At 33.1% G+C, this 21,925-nt stretch overlaps 1 protein-coding gene and 1 long non-coding RNA gene across 3 annotated transcripts; one reads left to right on the forward strand and one right to left on the reverse strand.

Annotated features, from left to right (window-relative positions):
• Positions 1 to 1,261: 1,261 nt before the first annotated feature.
• Positions 1,262 to 12,421, forward strand: LOC145125530 (uncharacterized). 2 transcript variants are annotated; one of them, XR_013716029.1, is made up of 4 exons: positions 1,262 to 1,405; positions 2,229 to 2,329; positions 11,982 to 12,069; positions 12,176 to 12,421. It is a non-coding gene; the product is annotated as an uncharacterized LOC145125530 (long non-coding RNA). The 2 variants fall into 2 exon arrangements; XR_013716030.1 differs by lacking the exons at positions 11,982 to 12,069; positions 12,176 to 12,421 and adding an exon at positions 10,808 to 10,921.
• Positions 1,886 to 13,119, reverse strand: XIF (myosin-like protein XIF). Its single transcript, XM_079060975.1, has 39 exons — positions 12,966 to 13,119; positions 12,750 to 12,878; positions 12,191 to 12,334; positions 11,973 to 12,118; positions 11,719 to 11,875; positions 11,571 to 11,629; positions 10,803 to 10,962; positions 10,564 to 10,713; positions 10,318 to 10,454; positions 10,092 to 10,238; positions 9,811 to 9,912; positions 9,675 to 9,732; positions 9,467 to 9,568; positions 9,350 to 9,387; positions 9,137 to 9,263; positions 8,863 to 9,030; positions 8,669 to 8,800; positions 8,468 to 8,574; positions 8,267 to 8,327; positions 8,013 to 8,190; positions 7,710 to 7,915; positions 7,473 to 7,592; positions 7,264 to 7,362; positions 6,947 to 7,162; positions 6,667 to 6,806; positions 6,336 to 6,437; positions 5,985 to 6,096; positions 5,842 to 5,910; positions 5,674 to 5,733; positions 5,374 to 5,544; positions 4,974 to 5,129; positions 4,434 to 4,640; positions 4,216 to 4,365; positions 4,051 to 4,121; positions 3,858 to 3,957; positions 3,090 to 3,203; positions 2,588 to 2,668; positions 2,423 to 2,505; positions 1,886 to 2,334 (listed from the first exon to the last, which is right to left on the reverse strand). The coding sequence occupies exons 1-39, from the start codon at positions 12,966 to 12,968 to the stop codon at positions 2,211 to 2,213; spliced, it is 4,686 nt and encodes a 1,561-aa protein (XP_078917101.1). The 5' UTR covers positions 12,969 to 13,119; the 3' UTR covers positions 1,886 to 2,210.
• Between the last annotated feature and the right edge of the window lie 8,806 nt (positions 13,120 to 21,925).

Consider the following 21,925-nt stretch of genomic DNA (forward strand, 5'->3'; position numbering starts at 1 on the left):
TAGCCTTCACAATAAAAAAAAGTTGAAATTAGAGCTTACCTTCGTTGATGAGTGCCGATCCATATATATATATATATATATATATATATATATATATATATATATATATATATATATATATATATATATATATATTACATGATGAATGAAAACAAATCCCTTTCCAAGTGAAGATTTCTCCGAGGATGGTGTAGGTGGCGATGGCAGCAAGTGGTTCAAGCGGCCTCTTTGGTCGGCGGAAGTGTTTGCAGACATTTGGTGAAGGTGGGTTTTAATAGGGTAAATAAGAAATTGATTCCTAAAATAAATGGATATTAATAATTACTAAAATTAAATATGGTAAAGATTACTATTATACCCTTTAACAATTTAATAATTATTTAATATTTGTTAATTTTTGATTGGTGCATTGAGGAACACAATAGTTGTTAGAAACATTTGAACTTATCTCTCTCTCTCTCTCTCTCTCTATATATATATATATATATATATATATATATATATATATATATATATATATATATATATATATATTAAAGCAAATTGATAGTTTTAACAGTAAATTTTGCCAATTCATACCTTTGACACTTTACTTTTATTTCTTTACATTTTGTCTTAACCTTTTCCAATTCATACTTTTGTCACGTTTAACTTTTCCCAATACATACTTTTATTTCCTTACACTTTTACCTTAATATTTTCCAATTCATACTTTTATCACTTTAGTTTTATTCTTTTAACTTTTCACAATTCATACTTTTGCTACTATTGCCTTAACCTTTTCCAATTCATACTTTTGTCACTTTTAACTTTTCCCAATTCATACTTTTGTCACTATACTTTTATTTCCTTACACTTTTGCCTTAACATTTTCCAATTCATACTTTTATCACTTTAGTTTTATTCTTTTAACTTTTCCCAATTCATACTTTTGCCACTACATTTTTATTTCCTTACACTTTTGCCTTAACTTTTCCAATTCATACTTTTACCACTTTAGTTTTATTTCTTTACACTTTTGCCTTAACAGGAACCTTTTCCAATTCATATTTTTGTCACTTTACTTTTATTTCTTTACACTTTTGCCACAAAACTTTCACTTTTACTTATTTACACTCTCGGCACTAAAGTTTGATGATTCTTTACACTAACGCCACTAAACTTTGACAACTGTCACTTTTGTGCCAATTTTTTTTTTTTTAGAAAGCTTTAAATTATTTTCAACCAATTTTTTTTAGAAAACTTTAAATTATTTACAACCCGAAAAGCATGTCTCTTTCCTAGTTATTATCAATGTTGTCGTCGTCACCCAACATCTTCTATGACTTCGAGGAATAATCGAATACGAAGGCGAAGCTGTTGCAATGATTTTCCCGATGAATGAACCTCATACGACTCCTAACAGGTAATCGGTCAAATTTTCGGTAAATTATTAGCTGTGATTGTGATTTTGATTTTTCATTTTTGTATCCCAATGCTAGTACTACTGCCTGTAGTTGTCGTCGTTGTCGTCGTGTTGTAATATCTATGCTCTGTATGGGATTTCGATGTGGACGGCCTTCCTACTTCATAACCCTATAATTTGCAATCCTAACATGCTAGTTTCCGATTCTGAAAAATTATGTAAGCTTTAAAGTTCAAATACATTAAAATCATAACTAGTAATATGCTTATAAAAATAATACCGGTGTTGAATCTGGGAGGAGTCCATTTTTAAATTTGATCCTATAGCATTCTGGATTTGAACTGAATGCTGTTTGATATATGAAATGGTAATGGAGGGAGAATTTATTTGTCTGATTTTAGTTTTGAATGAAACTATTTGATTTATGGTAAATAGATATACTCATCAATCTAACAACATATCAGCTTGGAAAATTCTAAATACATACAAAATCTCTCACTTATATTGTGACAAACATCTTTTACACATCTGTCCTTGATCTTCAAAAACATCAGTATCTTTTACACATCTTTCACTTATCTTCAAAAATACAATCCTTTTGTCATTTTTTACAATAATCAATATGAAACCACACTTCTAACATCACTCTGTAACAAATCAAAAAATCTCAAATCCTCACCTGAAACTTTGAATGGAGAAAAGAATGAAAAAAAAAATCACATTCTTGGCACTCATGTAATCAATCAATTAATTACAGCGGATTTCTGCTTTCTTCTGCTTAATTCCGCTTAAAAAATAAATATTTTCATTCTATTTGCTGCAGCAGGAAATGAAAATCTGATCTTTGACGAAGGAGGGGTGGTGGATCGATTTCAGATAAATCAATATCAAGGAAAGATTGGGATATTTCTTCCAAAGAAAACGGTATGCTGAATTTTTTAAAACAATTGTCAGTTAGTAATGACTAAATTACCCTTTTTACTTCCAATTCCTGTTTTAGTTTTGAATGTAAATTACCTTGAATCCACATCAAGCAAGAAAGAATTGTTGGGCATGCTAACTGAATCTTCTGCCATTAGTGATCTCATCTTGCCAATTACCTAGAATCCATAAAAAAAGTTATTTCATTCCATTTTTAAGTAAAATCATGTCAAATATTGAAATCATTTATATATTCCTTACCTCTTGAGATAATCCTTGAGTTCCATATTTGTCATCCCAGAACATAGTTCCAATACGGTATATTTGTGGAACACTCAACACCTATTTCAAAAGGAAAAAAAAAAAGAGAAAGAAAGCAAAGGTTACTTTTCGGTTAGTTTTTTTAGATGTAAATCTTGAAGTCCACTTTAATATCTACTTATCTATGTAGATAAAAGAATTGAATAAATAAAAGTGTAACGTTGCTATTATTGGTAAGGAATTGTAAGTACATTGGTATTATCTGTAAATAAATGTAAGTATGTTGCTATTATGGTTACATATTGCTATTATCAGTTAAAAAAAATATAAGTACATTCCTATTATAATTTATAAGTAAATAAAAGTATGTACATTCCTATTGATACTATGAGGTAATAAATAAAGTACATTCTCTATATTAGTAAAAAGAGTAAAGTATGTTGCTATTTCCTTTAATTTTCTGTAAATAAAAAGAAAGAAAGCATGTAGGTGAACATATTACTGAACAAAGTTCATTTGTGATCTCCTCCATGGACTTTTGAGTCTTTTGGTGTGATACCAGTAACCCAACTGCCTGCCTTATGTGCCTTAACTCATCCCATGAAGATCCAGCAAACTGTATGATTACAACATATAATATCACACAATTAATTATTATCCTGACACTTAATTGGATATTTTTTAAGGTTGCGTTTGTTACACAGGACTAGACATGACTAAACTAGATTTCTTAAGTTGTTTTTGATGATGTGGGTATTTACGTCTTTTGTAGACATAAGAGGTGGAGAGCAAGTCCCTAGTCCACCTTTTTGGGTGAGACATAGAATTGTAGTTTTTGACTTTTGTCTCATTGACATCAGTCATTGTCCCACCTTTTCTGATGGGACAAAAAGCTGTAACTTTTGTCTCATTGACATCAATCCCTGTCCCACCTTTTTTGATGGGACAAAAGCTGTAACTTTTGTCTCATTGACATCAGTCTCTGTCCCACCTTTTTAGGTGGGACAAAAGCTGTAATTTTTGTCTCATTGACATCAGTCTCTGTCCCACCTTTTTAGGTGGGACAAAAAGTTGTAACTTTTGTCTCATTGACATCAGTCCCTGTCCCATCTTTTTAGGTGGGACAATTGTTTTTTACTCTTTGTCCCATTGACATTAGTCCCGGTCTCAGTCCAATACATGTCAAACACAGTACAACATGTTCTGTCCCAATCTGTGTAACCAATTGGATCCAAGTCATCTAGAGATGGTTTGAAGGAATAGTAATTACCTGATCTGTTGCTTTCTTACACCATTGTTCAAGTTCATGCAAACCCGATTTAACATATTCTCCATTACTAAACGAGCAACATTCACGACGAAGCAATAAGCTGCAAAAACCACAAGATATCAAATATCTGAAACCTAAGTAATATACTAGCTAGTAAAACATCTTGTTCAAGTATTCACTAGAGGTGCATTACCTATTGAAGAACTGGACATCTATGAATGAGAATACTTGACTGAAAATTTTCCTTGTGATTATTGAAGGAACCTAAAGATATCACTATTATCAGTAAAGAAATGAAAGTACATTGCTATTATGAGATTTCAATTGCAAAAAGAGGATTTAACTTTCTCTTGCTTACATAGTTTTCAGATAGTATGCCCAAGGTGTTGTCCAAGCTATTAACAATGCTTTGCCAGTGTATAATTGATGCCTGTTGTTTTGCCACAATATTTGAAAGAATATTTCTTGATGCCCCTCTTGTTGGTCTCACCCTAGTAGATCTTGGTGCCTATTAATGTGTAGTTTTAATAATAGTAACACTAATAACAGTAATAGTAATAATAATAACAATTTTACCTGAATGCATGAATTCAGAAAGGGGCTTATCTCTTTCTTCAAGCTATCACGAATCATTCCATACAATTTTTCTACACAAGCTGTTAGATGTTGCTTGAACAAAAGTGCAGGATATTTGGCTTCTATTTTTGATTGTGCACTTGGCTTCCCTTCCATTCCACTATATCCACTAGAGATACCCATACCCATAGGAGATGTACGAAAACCCTACAAGAAATAGCAACACACTTTCATTAATTTATGTATCATAGCATCCTACTTTCATTTCTTTCTATTACAACATTGCACTTTCATTTCTTTTCTTACTTAGGCATTATCATACTTTGAAAAATCTACCAAAGTATAACATTGCACTTTCACTTTTCCTTTTTTTCTTCTTAGTACATTATACGATAAAAATGTATCCAATTGTTTGTACTTCAATGACATTGCTACAATTTGGTAGATTTTTATAACTACAATGCTATAATAATAGGAATAAGTGAAAGTGAGATGCTATAATAAGCAAATTATGAAAGTACATTGCTAAAAAGAGCTTACTTGTGTCATTCTACCAAACAATGTGGTAGGTGAGGCGCGATTACGATGTGGAGACTTATAAGGTGAACCACTTGCTTTGATTGTACTTTGCAGTAGGAACAAAAGAGTTGAAGTTGTTGATAGCCAGTATGCTAAATCTTTGATGTTGTCCTGAGTCTTCAATAATATAGAATGCTTTTGATTAGTTTCAATACAAAACAAATGCAAGAAGAAACAAGTAGACACTAGACACTAGACACATCATCCTTTTAAGGTCAATTTGCTAGATATAGCAACATACTTTACCTTCACTACCAATATAAACAATGTTCTTTATCTTTTTCCCTTAATTTATAGGTAAAAAATGTAAGCATGTTGCTATTATGGGCAAATTTTCATTCTTTTAATGAATGAATATTACCTCTATAGAAGATCGAATTGTGTGAATAATTCTATCAAAAATATGTGTCTTTTCTGCCTCAAATGACCTCCATTGAACCAATGTTTTATACACAATACATGCTGCAACTGGTCTTGTTTTGTCAAATCTCTTATCTTCCAAAAGACACTTGATTAAAACATCATGGTTTTCCTGGTTGTGGGAAGAACAAATATGGAATATCAATAATTGGAGAACAATTTGATAACAATTTACTTTGAATTCTTATAAATTTATTTTTTTAAATCATGGTTTTTCTGGTTATGCATCCTAAATTCATACCTGTTGTCTGTCTGTAAGTGATTTTTGTTTTGTTAGGGATGATGAGGTGTTTTCTAACTCCTGCAAAAAAATAAAAATTATTCATCATTATAATATTTCTTATGAGGACATTATACTTTGAATGACATTGTTATAATTGAGTAGATTTTTCAAAGATTCCTTCTTTACCTTTGTTTTTTCTTGCTCCACATGTGGTGTTTCAAAATCATCCTTCTTTTCATGTCCATTATTCGAACTCTGAAATGTCATATAAGATCAATATATATTCTCAAGCTCCCATACATAGGGAAAGGAAGAAATGGTCAATTTACCTGTAGTTGTGGTGAGACCTTTTCAGGGGTGGTTATCTGCTCCACCACCACCACCTTTTGGTTGCGAAGGAATTCATTTTCTGACTCTAATTCTTTGATCTTGCTTTTGAGGCTGAAAAAAGTGAAATCTTAACAAATTAGAATAAACTTAGACATTTTAGTGTCCAAAAATATAATCGACAGGTGGCACACATATGGGCACATAAAATAAAACTTTAAAATCTTAACAAATGGTTAATGTTCCATATGCCACCATATTTAAAGAACTTTAGATATGAAACATGTAATTGAGTAGAAAAGAAGGTAAAAAATGTTAGAAAAAATTAATAATAATATTTTGTGTACTCTTACTTTTCAGTTTCTTCTGTGAGGTCTTCATTAGTTGAAGCAACCAATGCTTCTTGTCTCAAAACTTGATTTTCTGATTCGAGGTTGGATAAGTTTGCATCTAACCTGATAATGTGCATATAAAATACAAAATCAAGAAATAGCAATGTACTTTCATATACTTAGGTGCCATTTCTTTTTAAATAAATAAACAAACTTAAGCTTTATATGGGTAAGTTTCTTTTTCACTAAATGTAATACTAAAAAACTTAAAAGAAAGAAAGTCAATTTTTCTCAAATATTTTTTTATTTGGACAACACAAAAAAGAAAAATGGGTTATTATGGTTTAGCTACCTTTCAATGGTCTCCTGAAGACCTGAGATTTTGGCTTGTGATTCCTCCAACTCTTTAAGTCTATTTTTGCTTTCATTGTCAACTTCATTGAATTTCTGCTCAAATTCCTCAACTCTCTTCTTAAACTCTAGAATTTCATCCTGCATATAGAAGAATAGTATAAGGTATCCATTTCCATTTTCCACTCATGCTGGTTTAATATTTGGCTTTTTGCATATACAAATTATCTTTTAGAATGAAAAATAAAACTAGATAGGTGATTAATAAGAAAGTGAAATACCTCCAGTTTATGATTTTGATCTGTTAATTCCTCCAATTTAGTATTGTCTACAACAGGTACTTCTTTGATGACTGGAGGAGCTTGTTCAATAGCTATTTTTGCTGCTTCTTTCTCATGAACAATTTGGTTATGTGCTTCTTCTAGTTTCACTTGCATTTCTTGCAAAGCATTCTGCAACTTTGTGATTTCTACTCCCTTTGCTTCTTCAAGATCAACCTGCAAGTAGCTTAATCTTTAGAAAAATCACATTTTTCTAGAAATAGCAGCATACTTTCATTTATTTACATAAGAAACTGAAATTATATAAAAAAATATACCCTCAAATGCTTTTCAAAGTCTAATCTCCATGTCAGCTCTTCAACTCGCTTCTCCAGTTTGTCCTTAGCTTCTCTAAGGGCTCCAGCATCTCTTGCAGCCTGTGACAACATATTATAATTTTCAATTACTATTTATTCTTATAATCCAAAGCATTTAGATAAAATTGTATTATATAATACTTAGATTTTAGAGATAAAAAAACACTCACCAGCTTCAACATTCTTAGTTCTTTCCTTGCTACCTTTGATCTCCATAGACATTGAAGTGTAAGAGTTGCTTTCTGTTTATTCTTATACTCAGAACATGCATGGAATCTCCTCCATTCAGTCTACAAAATCAAGGGCAAAAGTCATTTTTTTCCCTTGAGTTTCATTCTGACTTAATCCAGAAAGAATGACTTAATCATTTTCTTAAATACTTTACAAACATAATTTATCCATAGTACCTGAACTATAGTTGCAGCCTTGTTTCTTCTTCTTCTTCTGAACTCATCTCTTGCAGCCATTGCTCTAAGCCCAGTCTGAATAGATACAGAAGCTCCTTGTAAATGCTTGTATGATGTTCTTGCTACACCTCCACGTATATGCTTCTGTATACGTATAGATGCAGCTTCTTTCCTTAAATACTCATACAGCATACGCGCAAGTCTTGCTGTTTTTTTTTTGACAAAAAAATAAAATAATAACTTTGTCATTTCCTATTTCATACTTATAGAGATTCTAAATTTTGGCATAAAATGGTTACTTACCTCTCCAGTTCTTTTGTGTATTGATTGTTGCCTTTTTAAGGACAATGAATTCTTTACGTGTGAGATATGTTCTGATTTGTCTCTGGATTCTTCTTGCTGCTGTTGCTAGAACTTCAGCTCTTCTTGCATCTAATTCTGCCATCTGTCCAGCCCTAAGAAAAACCTTGCTTTTTCCTATCTGAAATTTTTTAGAAAAGTTAAAAATATATTCTTGTAACCATGTTTTTTTTTAGGAAAGTGAAGTGTTTACATACCTGATACCCCTTCAATCCAAATCTATCACAAATTGCTACACATGCTGATTTCTCATCAGATCTGCATACATAAAATAAGTTTGACTTTCTTGACTTGTAATTTAACAAAGTATATTTGCAAATCTTCTTTTGTTGATTTTTAAGTCTATGTAAATGGTTTAGTATAGTTGTATTTTTAAATTAAAAAGAAAGTATATATACCCATCAAGAACATCTGGAGCCAACATCCCAAATCTTTCTAGGAATTCATCAAAAGATCTTTTTGTTGGATACCCAGCACAACTTATTCTAATTGCCTCCAACACACCCTATAACGAATAAATCAATATTATTTTCTTTATGAATCAAATAAATAATCATTTCCAATTTTATCAAATCATATTTCAGAAAATAGTCACTTACCCCACATCTCAACTGATTCAAAACATTATCATTTTCAAATATTCCCGGCTTCAAAACCGTATTAGGCTTTACACATCTGATGTAATGTGGCTCTGTTGTGCTCAAGGTTTCCATTAGTGATTGTAGTTGTTGCTGCAATTTAAGGTTTTACTTTAACAAGAATTCATAAAAATTATGCATAAAATTTTCTTCACCTTAAAGCGAGTTCCTATGGAGGAAAACTTGGATTGTTTTGATGAATCCTCCAATGGTGGGAAGAGATTTGCTACAAAGGGGCAGTTTGAGTCATTTAACAAAGCTTGAAATTCTGCTACAACATAATCCTTGTTCTTGTCCAGAAAGTGATCAGCTTGATAGGTAACCTATATTATTTAGTATGAGAAAAAGACGTAAATGCCCTCCTCATCCTCATGTCCTATGTTAACAAATGGGGTCTAAATGATGAATATGACATAGTGTTTTGCTTACATCTCCTGCATAATGATTGATTGTGAAATTTGTTCTAGAAAGTTTTGGCTTTGCAAACCGTTTGTGTGATTTATATGTCTGATACATCTTTTGAGCAAATGTCTCATGTGTTGCCTTAGGAAACATACTGCAAAACCAAGTATATAAATAAATCTTTGTTTTAATAAAATGAATGTAAAAATGCTTTTCTGTATTTTTTTTTTATTTACATACCATGCTTCATCAAGAAGAGCAATGATGCCCCCAGGTTTCTGCATAATCACAATTAACAAAAATTAATCTTATGGGATATTTTGATTTAATGTATATATGAAGTTATGAAGTTGATACCTTTTCAATTAGATCTAAAACATCTTGATTGTCAACAAATTCTACATAGCTCCAGTTGATTTCCTCTTTTGCGTATTCTTCTTGCTCCATCTTGAACACATGCTGTAAATATGCTTTTCCAATTTATATTTGTAATGGATTTGTTGGAATAAATGCAAAATATAGAAATGTACTTTTATATATATTCATGTATTTTACCAATTTTTACCTGATTAAAATGCTGTTGCAACTTTTCATTTGTTAGGTTAATGCATAACTGTTCAAAACTATCATATAGAAGAGATTTGTAAGATTGAATTCTTGAAGTCAAAATTGTTTATTTCTTAAAAATTACCATTATATACCTGTTAATCTTGAAGCTTTCAAATCCATATATATCAAGGACTCCAATTATGCTTTTTGCAGTAGGATCTTGACCAATTGAATTGTTTATTTTGTCCACAATCCTGCCATAGTTCATGAATTCAGTATCAAACTTTATTTTTTTAGGGGTAAAATAGTCATCTTACCTCCTAATTACAAAATTAGGGCTTCTTGGTGCAAAGATAATAATCGAAATATGGTGTAATGGAATGAAGATGATGTCAGGGGTAAAATTGTCCAAAAACATTTTTGATCTTCTTACCAGTCAAAGAGTCTGGAGTAAACTGTTTTTGCTAGGGCATCACGACTTAAAGCAGCAGCTGCTGGATCTAATGGTTTTGTGATATTTCCATCTGGGGTTACAATAACACGCTCACATAATGATTGTTCAAGGGCTTTTTCGTCACACCTGTTAAAAATAAGATTTAAAAAAAATGAAAAACTAATAAATTTTGCATGTTTATACTGTGAGTTGATAAGGGTCATACATTAGTAGCTCTGCTGCTGTACGAAGATGATAGAGTGACTTTTCATCTTTGACTTTTGAAGAGTCAAATTCTTTCCCCTTAATGAAGTCAACATTTCCAAGATGAAGAATTGCAGCTACAACACGAAATATTGCATCCTACAAGAAATAGCAATTAAATAAGTCATTCTTTTTGTATTAAGTCAAAAAGAAAAACTTGATTAAGTTTTACCCCATTAAGTCCATTAAGTAAAAAAAAAAAATATACCTGTTCATCATTGTTGATTCCCACAACATCCATAGCACTTCGTGTTTCCAAGTATTCTCTTCCATCATCAATATTTGCTACTTCATAGCAATTAGTTTGATTCAAATAATGAAACGATCTCGGATCTCCTAGTTTAAATTTCTTCGCATCCTGAAAACATTCATCGTAAATATAAAAAAAAAAAGGTTAAATACAAGAAATAGCAACACTGTAATTTTTTTTGAAATAATTGAAGTTACCTCAGGGGGTGCTGCACAAAGCATGTAAAAGCAATGGTAATTCCTCTCGGGATCAGATACTTGGCAAACACGTGATCTTTCTAGAAGGTAAGTTCGGACTGCAGCCCCTGATATCTTTCCTTGCTTATCGAATTGGATCTCTACAAATTTACCAAAACGACTGATACAAACACTCAGTCATGTGAACTTTCCCATAAATCAACCTATAATACTTTTCAGTTACTCAGAAGTCGAACAGAACAAATGGCCTTGTACTGTGTTTGACGTGCATTCAACTGTGCCAAGAGACCTATGTCAATAAGACAAAAAATTACAAAATTTTGTCCCATTGAAAAAGATAGAACAAGGCGGGATAGTAACTCGTCCTCGATCTCTTGTTTGTAAAAAAGACATAAATGCCCTCCTCATCCTCATCATAGAAAATAGCAATATAAAGTTTGTCTAGTCCCATCCAGTCCAGTCATATCTCGTGTCACACACGAGATGGCAGTGCAAAGGACTGGACGAGACTAGACAAGCTTTCTATTGCTATTTTCTATGATGAGGATGAGAAGGGCATTTATGTTTTTTTTTCACAAACAAGAGATCGGGAACTAGTTACTATCCCACCTTGTTCTACCTTTTTCGGAGGGACAAAAATTTGCAATTTTTTTTGTCTTATTGACATCGGTCTCTGTAACAGTTCAATGCACGTCAAACACAGTACAACCTTTTCTGTCATGTGGGCTTAACAAAATAGTATTCTATGGTATTACGTTGAGTTTTCACCTTGAATTGTTGTTCTTCACAGTTTTGGCATTCCCAAAGGCTTCAAGAACTGGATTTGACTGATAAGTAACATGATTAATTTTCCAAAAAATTAAATACAAAAAATTTATTAATTTAAAAAAAAAAAAAAAAAAAAAAAAAAACCCACCTCGAGAACTTGTTGTTCAACGGTTCTTCCTTCTGTACCTGATCTGCCTCCCATGAAAGCAAGGTATCTCATCAACATTTTTGTTGTCTCAGTTTTTCCTGCTCCACTCTCCCCACTCACCAATATCGACTGACTTCCATTTTCATTGATCATTGCCCTAATAAAACAAAATTATGAAGCATTACACCTGTAACCATTTTTGCATGAATTGATAAAAAAAAATGTAACATTGTTGCATAAATAAGAATTTAAACCTGTAGCAGTCATCAGCAATAGCAAAAAGATGTGGACTCAACTCTCCAAAAGTGGCCCCTTTATATTGCTCCATCATGTGAACATCATACAAATGTGGTAATCTTCGAAACGGATTTACTGCTATTAAAATGTTCCCCGTGTATGTCTGTTTTTTAAATCATAATATTTTATTAATTTTCATTTTTTATAATTAACATTTTAGGTTTTTGGATCTTACGTATATTTCATTGAGGGCAAATCGAGCAGCAAGGTTGTAAAGCACTCCAGGCTCATGAAGGTAAGCTAACTTAGTCATGTCATCAACTCCAGCTGGTGGTGCTTCCGTATCCTTTGGATATATATTTGAAATATTTGCTTTTATCTGAAATTTTATATAATTTTCACAATTATAAAATGTTTATTACTCAACTTTTTTTTTTCTTATCAAGGCATTGTACTTTGAAAGATCTGCTTAATTACGGAAATGTCATTATATACTTTTTTTTTTCTACCATTAAGAAAATATTTCCCTTGTTTTTCGTAAGGAAAAAAATGAAGAAAAACACAACGTAATTTCAATAATGTTTTTCTACATTTTTCAATCAAAACCCGGTAACATGGAAAAATGTTTTTTTTAAACAGTAAAAAAATGGTTTAAAAACTACGGAAGACAGTTAAGTGTCAATATCGATAAAATGATAAAAAGGATGTTCATTATTTTGTCCTTTAATAAACAAAAAAAACACGAGTTACTGTAGAATATTCAAGGATCCAATGACAATTATACAAACACTTACAGTTTTTCCATTTGTGGTAACTATCGTAGCATTGCTTCCTTTGATATCTAAAACCTCTCCATCAATCCATGCAATTTCAGGATCTTCCACCCAAACATGTGATCCCACGATAATATTCACCGGAGTTCCCTATAAACAAACACAGTTTATGTTTATACAAGTGACACAAATTATACAGATAAAACCAGATTACACAGAAAGACATGAAAAACTTACCATTTCTCCAAGTCTATAGGATCATTAGATACACAAGTAAAAACACCAAATTTGCAAATATGAATTGAAGAAAGAGAGAAAGAATTAAAGAGAGAGTTTTAAGGTTATGGGAAATAAGAAAAGTTGGAAAAGAATGTTTCAAAGAGAGCTAATGGTGGTCGTAGTGATGGTAACTCAAAAAAAGCAAAAGTAGCACCACCCCCACCCCACCCCACCCCACCCCACCCCTAACCTCCGCCCTCCTGTCATGTCTTCTTTAAAATATTAAATACACTGATTATATATTAATGTATATATTGTCAATACCCAATATAAAATACAATAGTTATATATTAATAGCATTAATACAGAAAAACAATATTATATTTAAAAAAGAAGAAAAAATTAGAGCCTAAAGTTATGGCTTTATGAATTTGTTTGTACTTTTAATTATTATATTGTTGGTAAATGTTTATTGCATATATATGTATTGATGATTCATTGTGCGACTCATTATGGTATGCGTTGGTGATAACACCATGTGGTACTTACCTTGTACTATTCATCTTAACATCACATTGTTTTTCTTTCGCTTTAAGCAATAAAGTTGTTTTTTTTAAGATAGAATATGAACAAACTTTATTTAGAGTTTAAAGATTGTTTGATAGTTGGTGATTGAGTCATTGAGTCAAAGTCTGACTGGGTCGGGCATAACATTGAATATAAAGTAAGTTAGACATAAGATTGAATCTGAAGTAAGAGGCATATCAGATGAGTCAAACCCGATCAGATGAGTCAAACCCGAGTCAGAGGCTTCTAAGTTTGGTTTTAACCAATTGAAATGTAATTGTGTAATTTGTGTTTGGTTGTATAAATAGATAATTATCTTGAGTTACGTTTGAATTTTTGATTATTTAACACTTCTATGGGTATACCAATAAATATACGATATAATTTTCTATAATAAAAGACATAGTTTACCTCATAACTTATAATTGCTTTAATATTTTATCAAGTGATGACATAATTTTTTTATTAACATATACGTGAAGGGATGTATTGAATAAGACTCGTATGATTAAAATTTTTTTTACTTATAATAATTAGTTTCAAGAGAATAGAAGGGGTGTGTGTGGCCCACATCTGAGAGGGGTGGTGGATGGGCGGTGAAGAGTTGCCATTTTGAGTTGAAGATCCGTGGAAGATTTGTCCGGTTCACATATTGAAAGATGTGTGGGCCCTTTAAGCCATTGCTTTACAGCCACGCTTTCTTATTTAATAATTTTCAATTTATTTCCTTTTTTTACTATTTATTATTTGAGAAAATAATGTCGGTTTCAAGACTAAGATTAAACAAAAAAAGTGACAAAATTTATACGTTTCAACGAAGGGTTGATATGTATATATGTATATATATGTATTCGGTTAATTTGTCTTAAATTTAGGTTTACACCGATGATCAGAGCAAACAAAAAGTTTAAAGAAATTAATTTCTGGATTTATAGTGTGATGAAAGAATGTAAACAAAGGAATTATCGTTTGCATCCGAATAATTCAGTGTTGGTGGAATACTGAAAATATAATAATTTCAAGTTTTATGAGGACTAAAACCACTTATAAATCTTTTCAGACTTATTATTATTATTATTATTATTATTATATTGCAAAATAAAACTCTGAAGTTTATTATTATATATATGTGGGCATGTGATAAAAGGCAATGACACCTCACTCATGTTCCAAGACATGAAGTAAAAGTACATAAGCTATTTGCGGACTTGAAGGTGATTAGTTTGTCTTGACAAAAGAGATGACTATATCATTATATTCACCTAGTTTTTATTACATATTTTGCCTATTATTTTGGCCTAATATCATCAAGCACACATCTGAAATCTGAAATCTGAAATCCAATATAAATATGAAATCTGAAATCCAATATAAATGACCACCAATGTGATTTGAACTAGTTGATATCAATACATATTTTATTATTAATTAAATAATTATATGAAATTAGTTATAGATTAAATACCTCTAAAATATTAAAATAGAAGAATACATTTAATTCGAAAGTAATGATATTGTAATTGTGAGACACTATGATAGTTGCTTGCTTGGAGGTTGGAAGGCCACCATGTTGCTTTCCAAGTTGTATTACAGATCTAGATTCCATCATCTCTACTTTATTACACTCTAAATCACAACTAAGATACTACCTACCAAGCAAATTATGATTTCTAAGCTTAAACCTAAAATTTTATTTATAAATTTTCACATTGTTAGCATTAGGCTAACATGTACTTCGGTATATTTTCTCAATCTGAATTATATTTAACCAAAGGGAACAGAATAAATGCATGATTACAACGGGTCATGGGCCATACTAAACTAAATCTAACTAAAATTAAAGATTGAATATTCAAACTGGTATAAAAATTATTAAATAATTATTCGATATGTCACGTCACTTAGTTTTAAGTGACGGAGCTAGTAATTTTGATACGAGGTATGCATATAGTCGAATTCAAATATTTACACATAATTACTGAATATTTAAAGCGTATAAAAATATGATTGTTTCCATTTTGATTTTTTAATACAAATTGACAAAATATTCTTTTCATTTTTTCTTTCATATAGATTGATTTCTTTTTTTAATTTCAAATAATACCTATCATACATACGAGAAATCAACTATCCTCCAAGTTCAAAATGTCAATATTCAATATAAAATAATGAATAGCGAAACAACGAATTTATCAAATAAATAAAACCCTAACTTCATAATATTATTAAACTTAATCAAAATATTATATTTCATATCTTTAAGAAGTAATTAAAGTATTCCCTAAACAATTAATAAAGAAACATACTTGATGAATGACGACTAATGTTGATTTTCCTGAAAATCTGTTTTTTTTTTCAATTATTTCCATAGTCCTCCAATGATCAAAAGCTCAAATAGATTATTTTGTGTTCGATTAAAATTTAGGACAAAATGCAATTGTAGGATTAGTCCACTTGGTAGAGGTTTTGCCTTTTAGATTGAAGGTCTTGAGTTCTAATCCAGACGTTGACGATTTCGTTATACTAACTTCTAACCATTAATCTCACCGTTCAAAGAAAACAAAAATTCAAGACAAAATATTTCATTCACATAATCTGGAGAATTATTTAAAGAGTAAAAAAAGTTATGAGAAAATATCATGTTTACATAGTTCTAAACGTTGGATTATTTGGGCCTCATCCTTGTTTGGGCTTGTGAAAAAGAGGTAGAAGGCATTAAGGCACAAAATGTTTTGCCCGGGTACAAAATACATTGCTTATTAGATACATTAATACTTAATAGTTGATGCAAAAGGCTTCTGGTGGTATTAAGGTGATGAAAATGGGTCATGTTATAAGAGGTAGAGGGTTCAAGTCTTACGATGGACAAAAAGAGTAGTTTATGAATAGGATTTAGTGGGAGTGTATGTTACCCGTTCTCAAAATATATATACATACATACACACACTAATGAGGTACCCACGTGATTGCAACGACAATTCTTTGTTTCATTTTGTCGATTAGTCTCCAAAATACTTGTCAATTTAACCAACAAAAAATAGCATGAACAGGATGCTTGCATTATTACATTTGAAATTTTTTAAAAGATTCAAACCAGCGATACAGAAAAACAAATAAGTGAATAGGATGATGATAAGGAACAAAACATGTAAAGTAGGGTTACTATAGTGCTTGGTGGTTGAAGGGGGCGACGGTGGTGCTGTTGTTAGGTGGGCGAACACAGGTAAACCCAAAATCAGTTTGAATATGACTTGGTACTATTCAATCGTTGCCTACCTTGAATGTACAATGGCAGCTTCTGAACTCGTGGCAGAAAAATGAAAAAAGTGTCGAGGGTTGAGCTTAAACTCGTGGCTTGTCTTAGTGTCTCCTATACCAAAACATCAAGATCGAGAGTTAGTTTTAGGGATTAAAATCGAGATAGAGAGGGAGGTTAGGGATCGAAATCATTTGATTTGTTAATACTTGTTTGAAATTGAAATAAGAAGCAAAAATTAGAAACTGGAAAACCTGCTAATCGCAGGCGCGACGCACCCCGTCGGATTAGGTTTTCAAATTAAAAGGTTTTCATATATGAATAATTACCAAATTTATATTGTTTTAAATCCAGAACGTGATAAATATTATTTAAATAAGAATATTTGAATTTGAATATTTATTTAATGTTGATTTAAATTAGAATATTTAATATTGTTTGTAATAGAGATTTATAAACTTGAATGTTACCCCCTCATGAATTGTTAATTGTTATATTGCGTCCTCATAATTAATTAGAATTAATAATAGACAATTAAATTTAAAGAGTTTTAAATTTACCCCTTATATATGTAAAACATTATCCATTATATGTATGAGAAAATTACAACATGCGTCCTCACATTTTTAAATGTTGACATTGTTAGTCTTACCATGACTAGGCTCACCCACTCTAATATAGATGCTTAAGGAAGTCTCTATGATTTCCAATGAGGTCGGTTTTTAATATGTTTCACACTTACCTTCCCCACCGCCTTATTGAATTTTGAGAGTGGAGTTACCGAAAAGGTTTGTGGTGTGTTTACGACATCCCTTTACACATCTTGGAGCGAAATATGGATCATAGCCTTAATTAAATAATTTTATTTAGGGTGATTATTTTTAAGGGTTATTATATCAAACTAATTGGAATATATATTTTGTAAATGTCAATCCCAACCCACAACAACAATACCCCCTCCTCCTCCTCTACTAACTCAAAACCCAAACTTATCGCTTCTGTCAGTTATGAACAGAGAAAGGCTTAATGTGATTGGATCAAATTATCTGGACTGGATCTGCATAAGGAGCATGCTCTCGATGATGATCTGATCGAACCGACAGAGGATGCTCTTGAAGAAGATATTGTTGTCTATAATAAACACTACGATGAATCGACCAAAGAAGCTTGCCTCATGTTGGTGACCATGTCCTCCAAGGTCTAAAATAAATTTAAGAACTGGGGTGCCTATGACATGAACCAATACCTCAAGGAAATGTTTCAAGATCAAGCTAGGCAAGAACGATTCGAGATCGTTAAATCCCTCATGACATGTAAACAACAAGAGGGAGCTTATGTATGTGAGCATGTATAAAAGATGAAGTCATACATAGACATGATAGGGAATCTTGGTGTCGAGCTACAAAAGGATTTGACCATTGACATAGTTTTGAACTCGTTTTGCAGTTCATATTCGTAGTTCATCATGAACTGCAAATGTAAATAATCTTGCCAAGACCTTGATGGAACTGCATGACATGCTTAAGACAACTGAAGCAAGAATGAAGAAACCTGCCAGCTCCAACCCTACTACTCTAGTGTTGGCTATTGATCGTGGTGCTACAAAAAGGAAAAATGGTTTCTCATCCCAAAGGAAAGGGAAAGGGCAAGGTTGAACAATATGACCAAAGCTTTAAGAGAAAAGTCCAAGCTGAAATAGTTCCTACCATTGATCCAAATAAGGTTGTGTGTTTCTACTGTTAGAACAAGGTACATTGGAAACATAGCTGTCCCAAATACCTGGAGGATCTGAAGAAGGGAAAAGTCAAAGTGGTTGGCACCTCAGATATGTTTATGATTGAACTCCATAGAACATCGACTTTGAATTGTTAGGTTCTTGATACATGATGTGATACTCACATTTGCTCTGATAAGCAAGGGATAAAGTGAAGTAGGGAACTCCATAGAACTGGGGTCCCAGGTATAAATTTAATTAATTTATACTCATTTTGACAGGGCAACTCGACGAGTTGGAGGCCCCAACTCGTCGAGTAGAGATTGAGATAGTCGCATGGTTTTTAGAATCTACTCGACGAGTTGAGGGGACCCTACTTGACGAGTAGGAGCTAAGTGTGGAAACCCTAATTTTTAGGGTTTGCACCTTATTTAAAGGACCTTAAGTCCTTTACCCCGCCTCCCTCATCACCTTAACACCCTGAGAGAAACCATAATCGAGCTATTATCATCTATGAGAGAGAGAGAGAGGCTAAGAGTGTGTGTTTTAGTGCAATCTTGGAAGGAGCTTGAGGAACAAAAGGCTTGGAATGAGAAGGAGTCCTTGGATCCAACATTCTTTCAGTGTTAGCTGCCATTTGGAGGTAAAAAGCTATTACCTTGACCACTTGATTGATAGATCTCTCCATTAGAGAGTTTATGGCCATTTCCATATTCTCTTTGAATCCTTTAGTTGTATGAGCATGCCTTGAAGACGAGACTTCAGATCTGGACAATATTAGGTCCCTTAGGCCAAAAGATTCAAGCTTTATCAAGCTTTGGCCAACTTTCATGCATTAAAACCCTTGTTGAGCTTTGGTTTGGCAACTTAGCCCCTAGATGCCATGCATGAACATAAAGCTTGCAGCTTTACGTGTTATTTCAGCCTTAGGAGGCTAGATCTAGAGCATGGGGCCTTAGTTCTGCTTAAAAACGTCTGAATGAGAGAATGGCTTGAGGAAACTCGATGATTTGGTGAACCAACTCGACGAGTTGGTTACGGTTTTCCCCGATAGTTTGGACGCGTTACGAACTCGGCGAGTTGGTGAGACAACTCGGTGAGTTGAGTTGGATTTTCCTGATTTTTTTTCAGAGAAACGAAGGAACTCGACGAGTCGCATAGATGCACTCAACGAGTTGGGTCAACATGGACTGTTGCCTCGAGTGTTGACTTCTGTTGACTGGGTTTGGTCAAGTTATGAATTATGGAGACCATGGAGGGGTAAAATGGTCTTTCACCCTTTCCGAGAGTTAGAAAAGGGGTTAGCTTAACATCTTTAGAGTTGTTGTTATAAAGTGTTACTTAGAGATGATTATGATATGTAGGCGGAGTCTAGACCGATCGTTGAGTACGAGACCTACTTGCTTACATACGAGGTGAGTCTTCTTATTATACTTACCTGAGTGGTAATACTGTGTGATCGGAGGGTCTTATTTGAGTTATTGACCGGAGGGTCTTATTTTAGTTACTGACCGGAGGGTCTTATGTGCTTATACCGAGTTATGTGATATCATGCATTTTGTCTTTGTGATTTATGTTGTATATTATTTCTGTGCCTTATTGAGTTAGGACCGGAGGGTCCAAACCGAGTTGTGAGACCGAAGGGTCTTCACTGAGATACCGGACTGGAGGGTCCAACCCGAGTTGTGAGATCGGAGGGTCTTCACTGAGACACATGACCGGAGGATCCAAATCGAGATATAGCCATGAGAGGCTAATTATTTGTGTGTGGTATTTTGGGGAACTCACTAAGCTTCGTGCTTATAGTGTTGTGTGAAATGTGTTTCAGGTACCTCTCAGGATCGCGGGAAGGCGCCGACTTGATTGTATACACCAGCTAGAGATTATGTTTTGAGGATTCTGGGATATTGTCAAACATTTTTATTGACTTGTGTTTTGAACAAATTATAACTTGAGTTTGAGAAATGTGAAACTGTGATTTGTGTGGTTTTTAAAATGAAAAAATTATTTGAAAATTTAGAGCGTACACATGGGTAGTTTGGGAACCACTTACTTGAGCTCGACTGATTGCATGTATTGCACCCTCTTTTTACTTAATAAAAATCTTTTCAAAATTTAATTTCTTTTTCTTTGAAAAGATTATCATTTCCTCAGTTTGAGTTCTGACACACCCGAAAGTGTGCCTGAATCCCTCAAACCAAGGCTCTAATACCAACTTGTAACGTCCCAAAAACATGGATAAAAATTTTCATTTTTAACTTAATTGTAAAACCATCAAGTATTCATAACAAACACAACAAAGTAAGTTAAATAAGGTAAATCATCAGAGTATAAATCCAAATCCTAAAGAAAATGTGGAACATGGGTGGATGCGCTGCGATCAGGCCGGGCCCTTCCCTTTTGTACCAGAAGTACCTAAAACCATAAACCTAACTGTAAGCATAAAGCTTAGCGAGCTTCCCCAAAATACTACATACAACATACACAATATATATAACAACATGTGGCTATGTTAGGTCCGTATCAACCCCCGGATCTGTATCAACCCAAAGTAACAACATTAAGTTGTGTCGGGTCCGTATCAACCTCGAGTCCATAATGAATCCAAGCCCAGATTAGCTCTATATGTAACATCCCAAAATTTGAGGCCAAAAATTTTGTTTTTAAATTAAGTAAATCATAATTTATGTTACCAAAACATTGTCACTATTTCATCATTCATAAAATCATAAAATCATGTCTCAAAAGCCATATCATCAGGAACAATGAAAATCAGAGTACAATCCCAGAAAATTCGATGCGGAAACCATGTGTGTGATGCGCTGCTACGCTGCCGGCTCTTTCCCCTTGGACGAAGAGGTACCTCAAACCAAAACTAAAACTGTAAGCACAAAGCTTAGTGAGTTCCCCCATCATACCACATACCACATAACACCGTCGGTATCTTTCAACCGGTAACTGCCATCGGTATCTTTCAACCGGTAACTGGGGACTATTTCACCCCCTAGCACTAGCATACAGTAACGAGAGGTAATCATACAGTCAGGCATAACTGGGTAGGGACAACTAATCCCTTCTACACACATAACATATCACACAGGCATATCTCATGATCATAACACATTAACATACCAAGATAATTATCACAAAGACAATCATCTCAATCATAACTACCTACTGGTGGGCCGGCATTGGTGCCTTAGACCCACCCCTACTGGAAGGTAACTCACCTCGTAGTAGTAGCTGTCGATCTGTGCGGGAACTCTCTGTCTGCTGCTGCTGCTCCGGAAATCCTCCGGCTATAATTCCCACAAAACACCCAATCAGAGTCTGATAACTACTCTTATGGTGGAATGACTATTCTACCCCTGACCTAGTCAAAGTCAAGCCAAAGTCAACTTCCAGCTGACCTGACTCGCCGAGTTGGGCCGCCAACTCGTC

The sequence above is a fragment of the Lactuca virosa genome, chromosome 7 (assembly GCF_052849685.1).
Source record: "Lactuca virosa cultivar CGN04683 chromosome 7, Lactuca_virosa_CGN04683_v6, whole genome shotgun sequence".
NCBI classification, from domain to species: domain Eukaryota; kingdom Viridiplantae; phylum Streptophyta; class Magnoliopsida; order Asterales; family Asteraceae; genus Lactuca; species Lactuca virosa.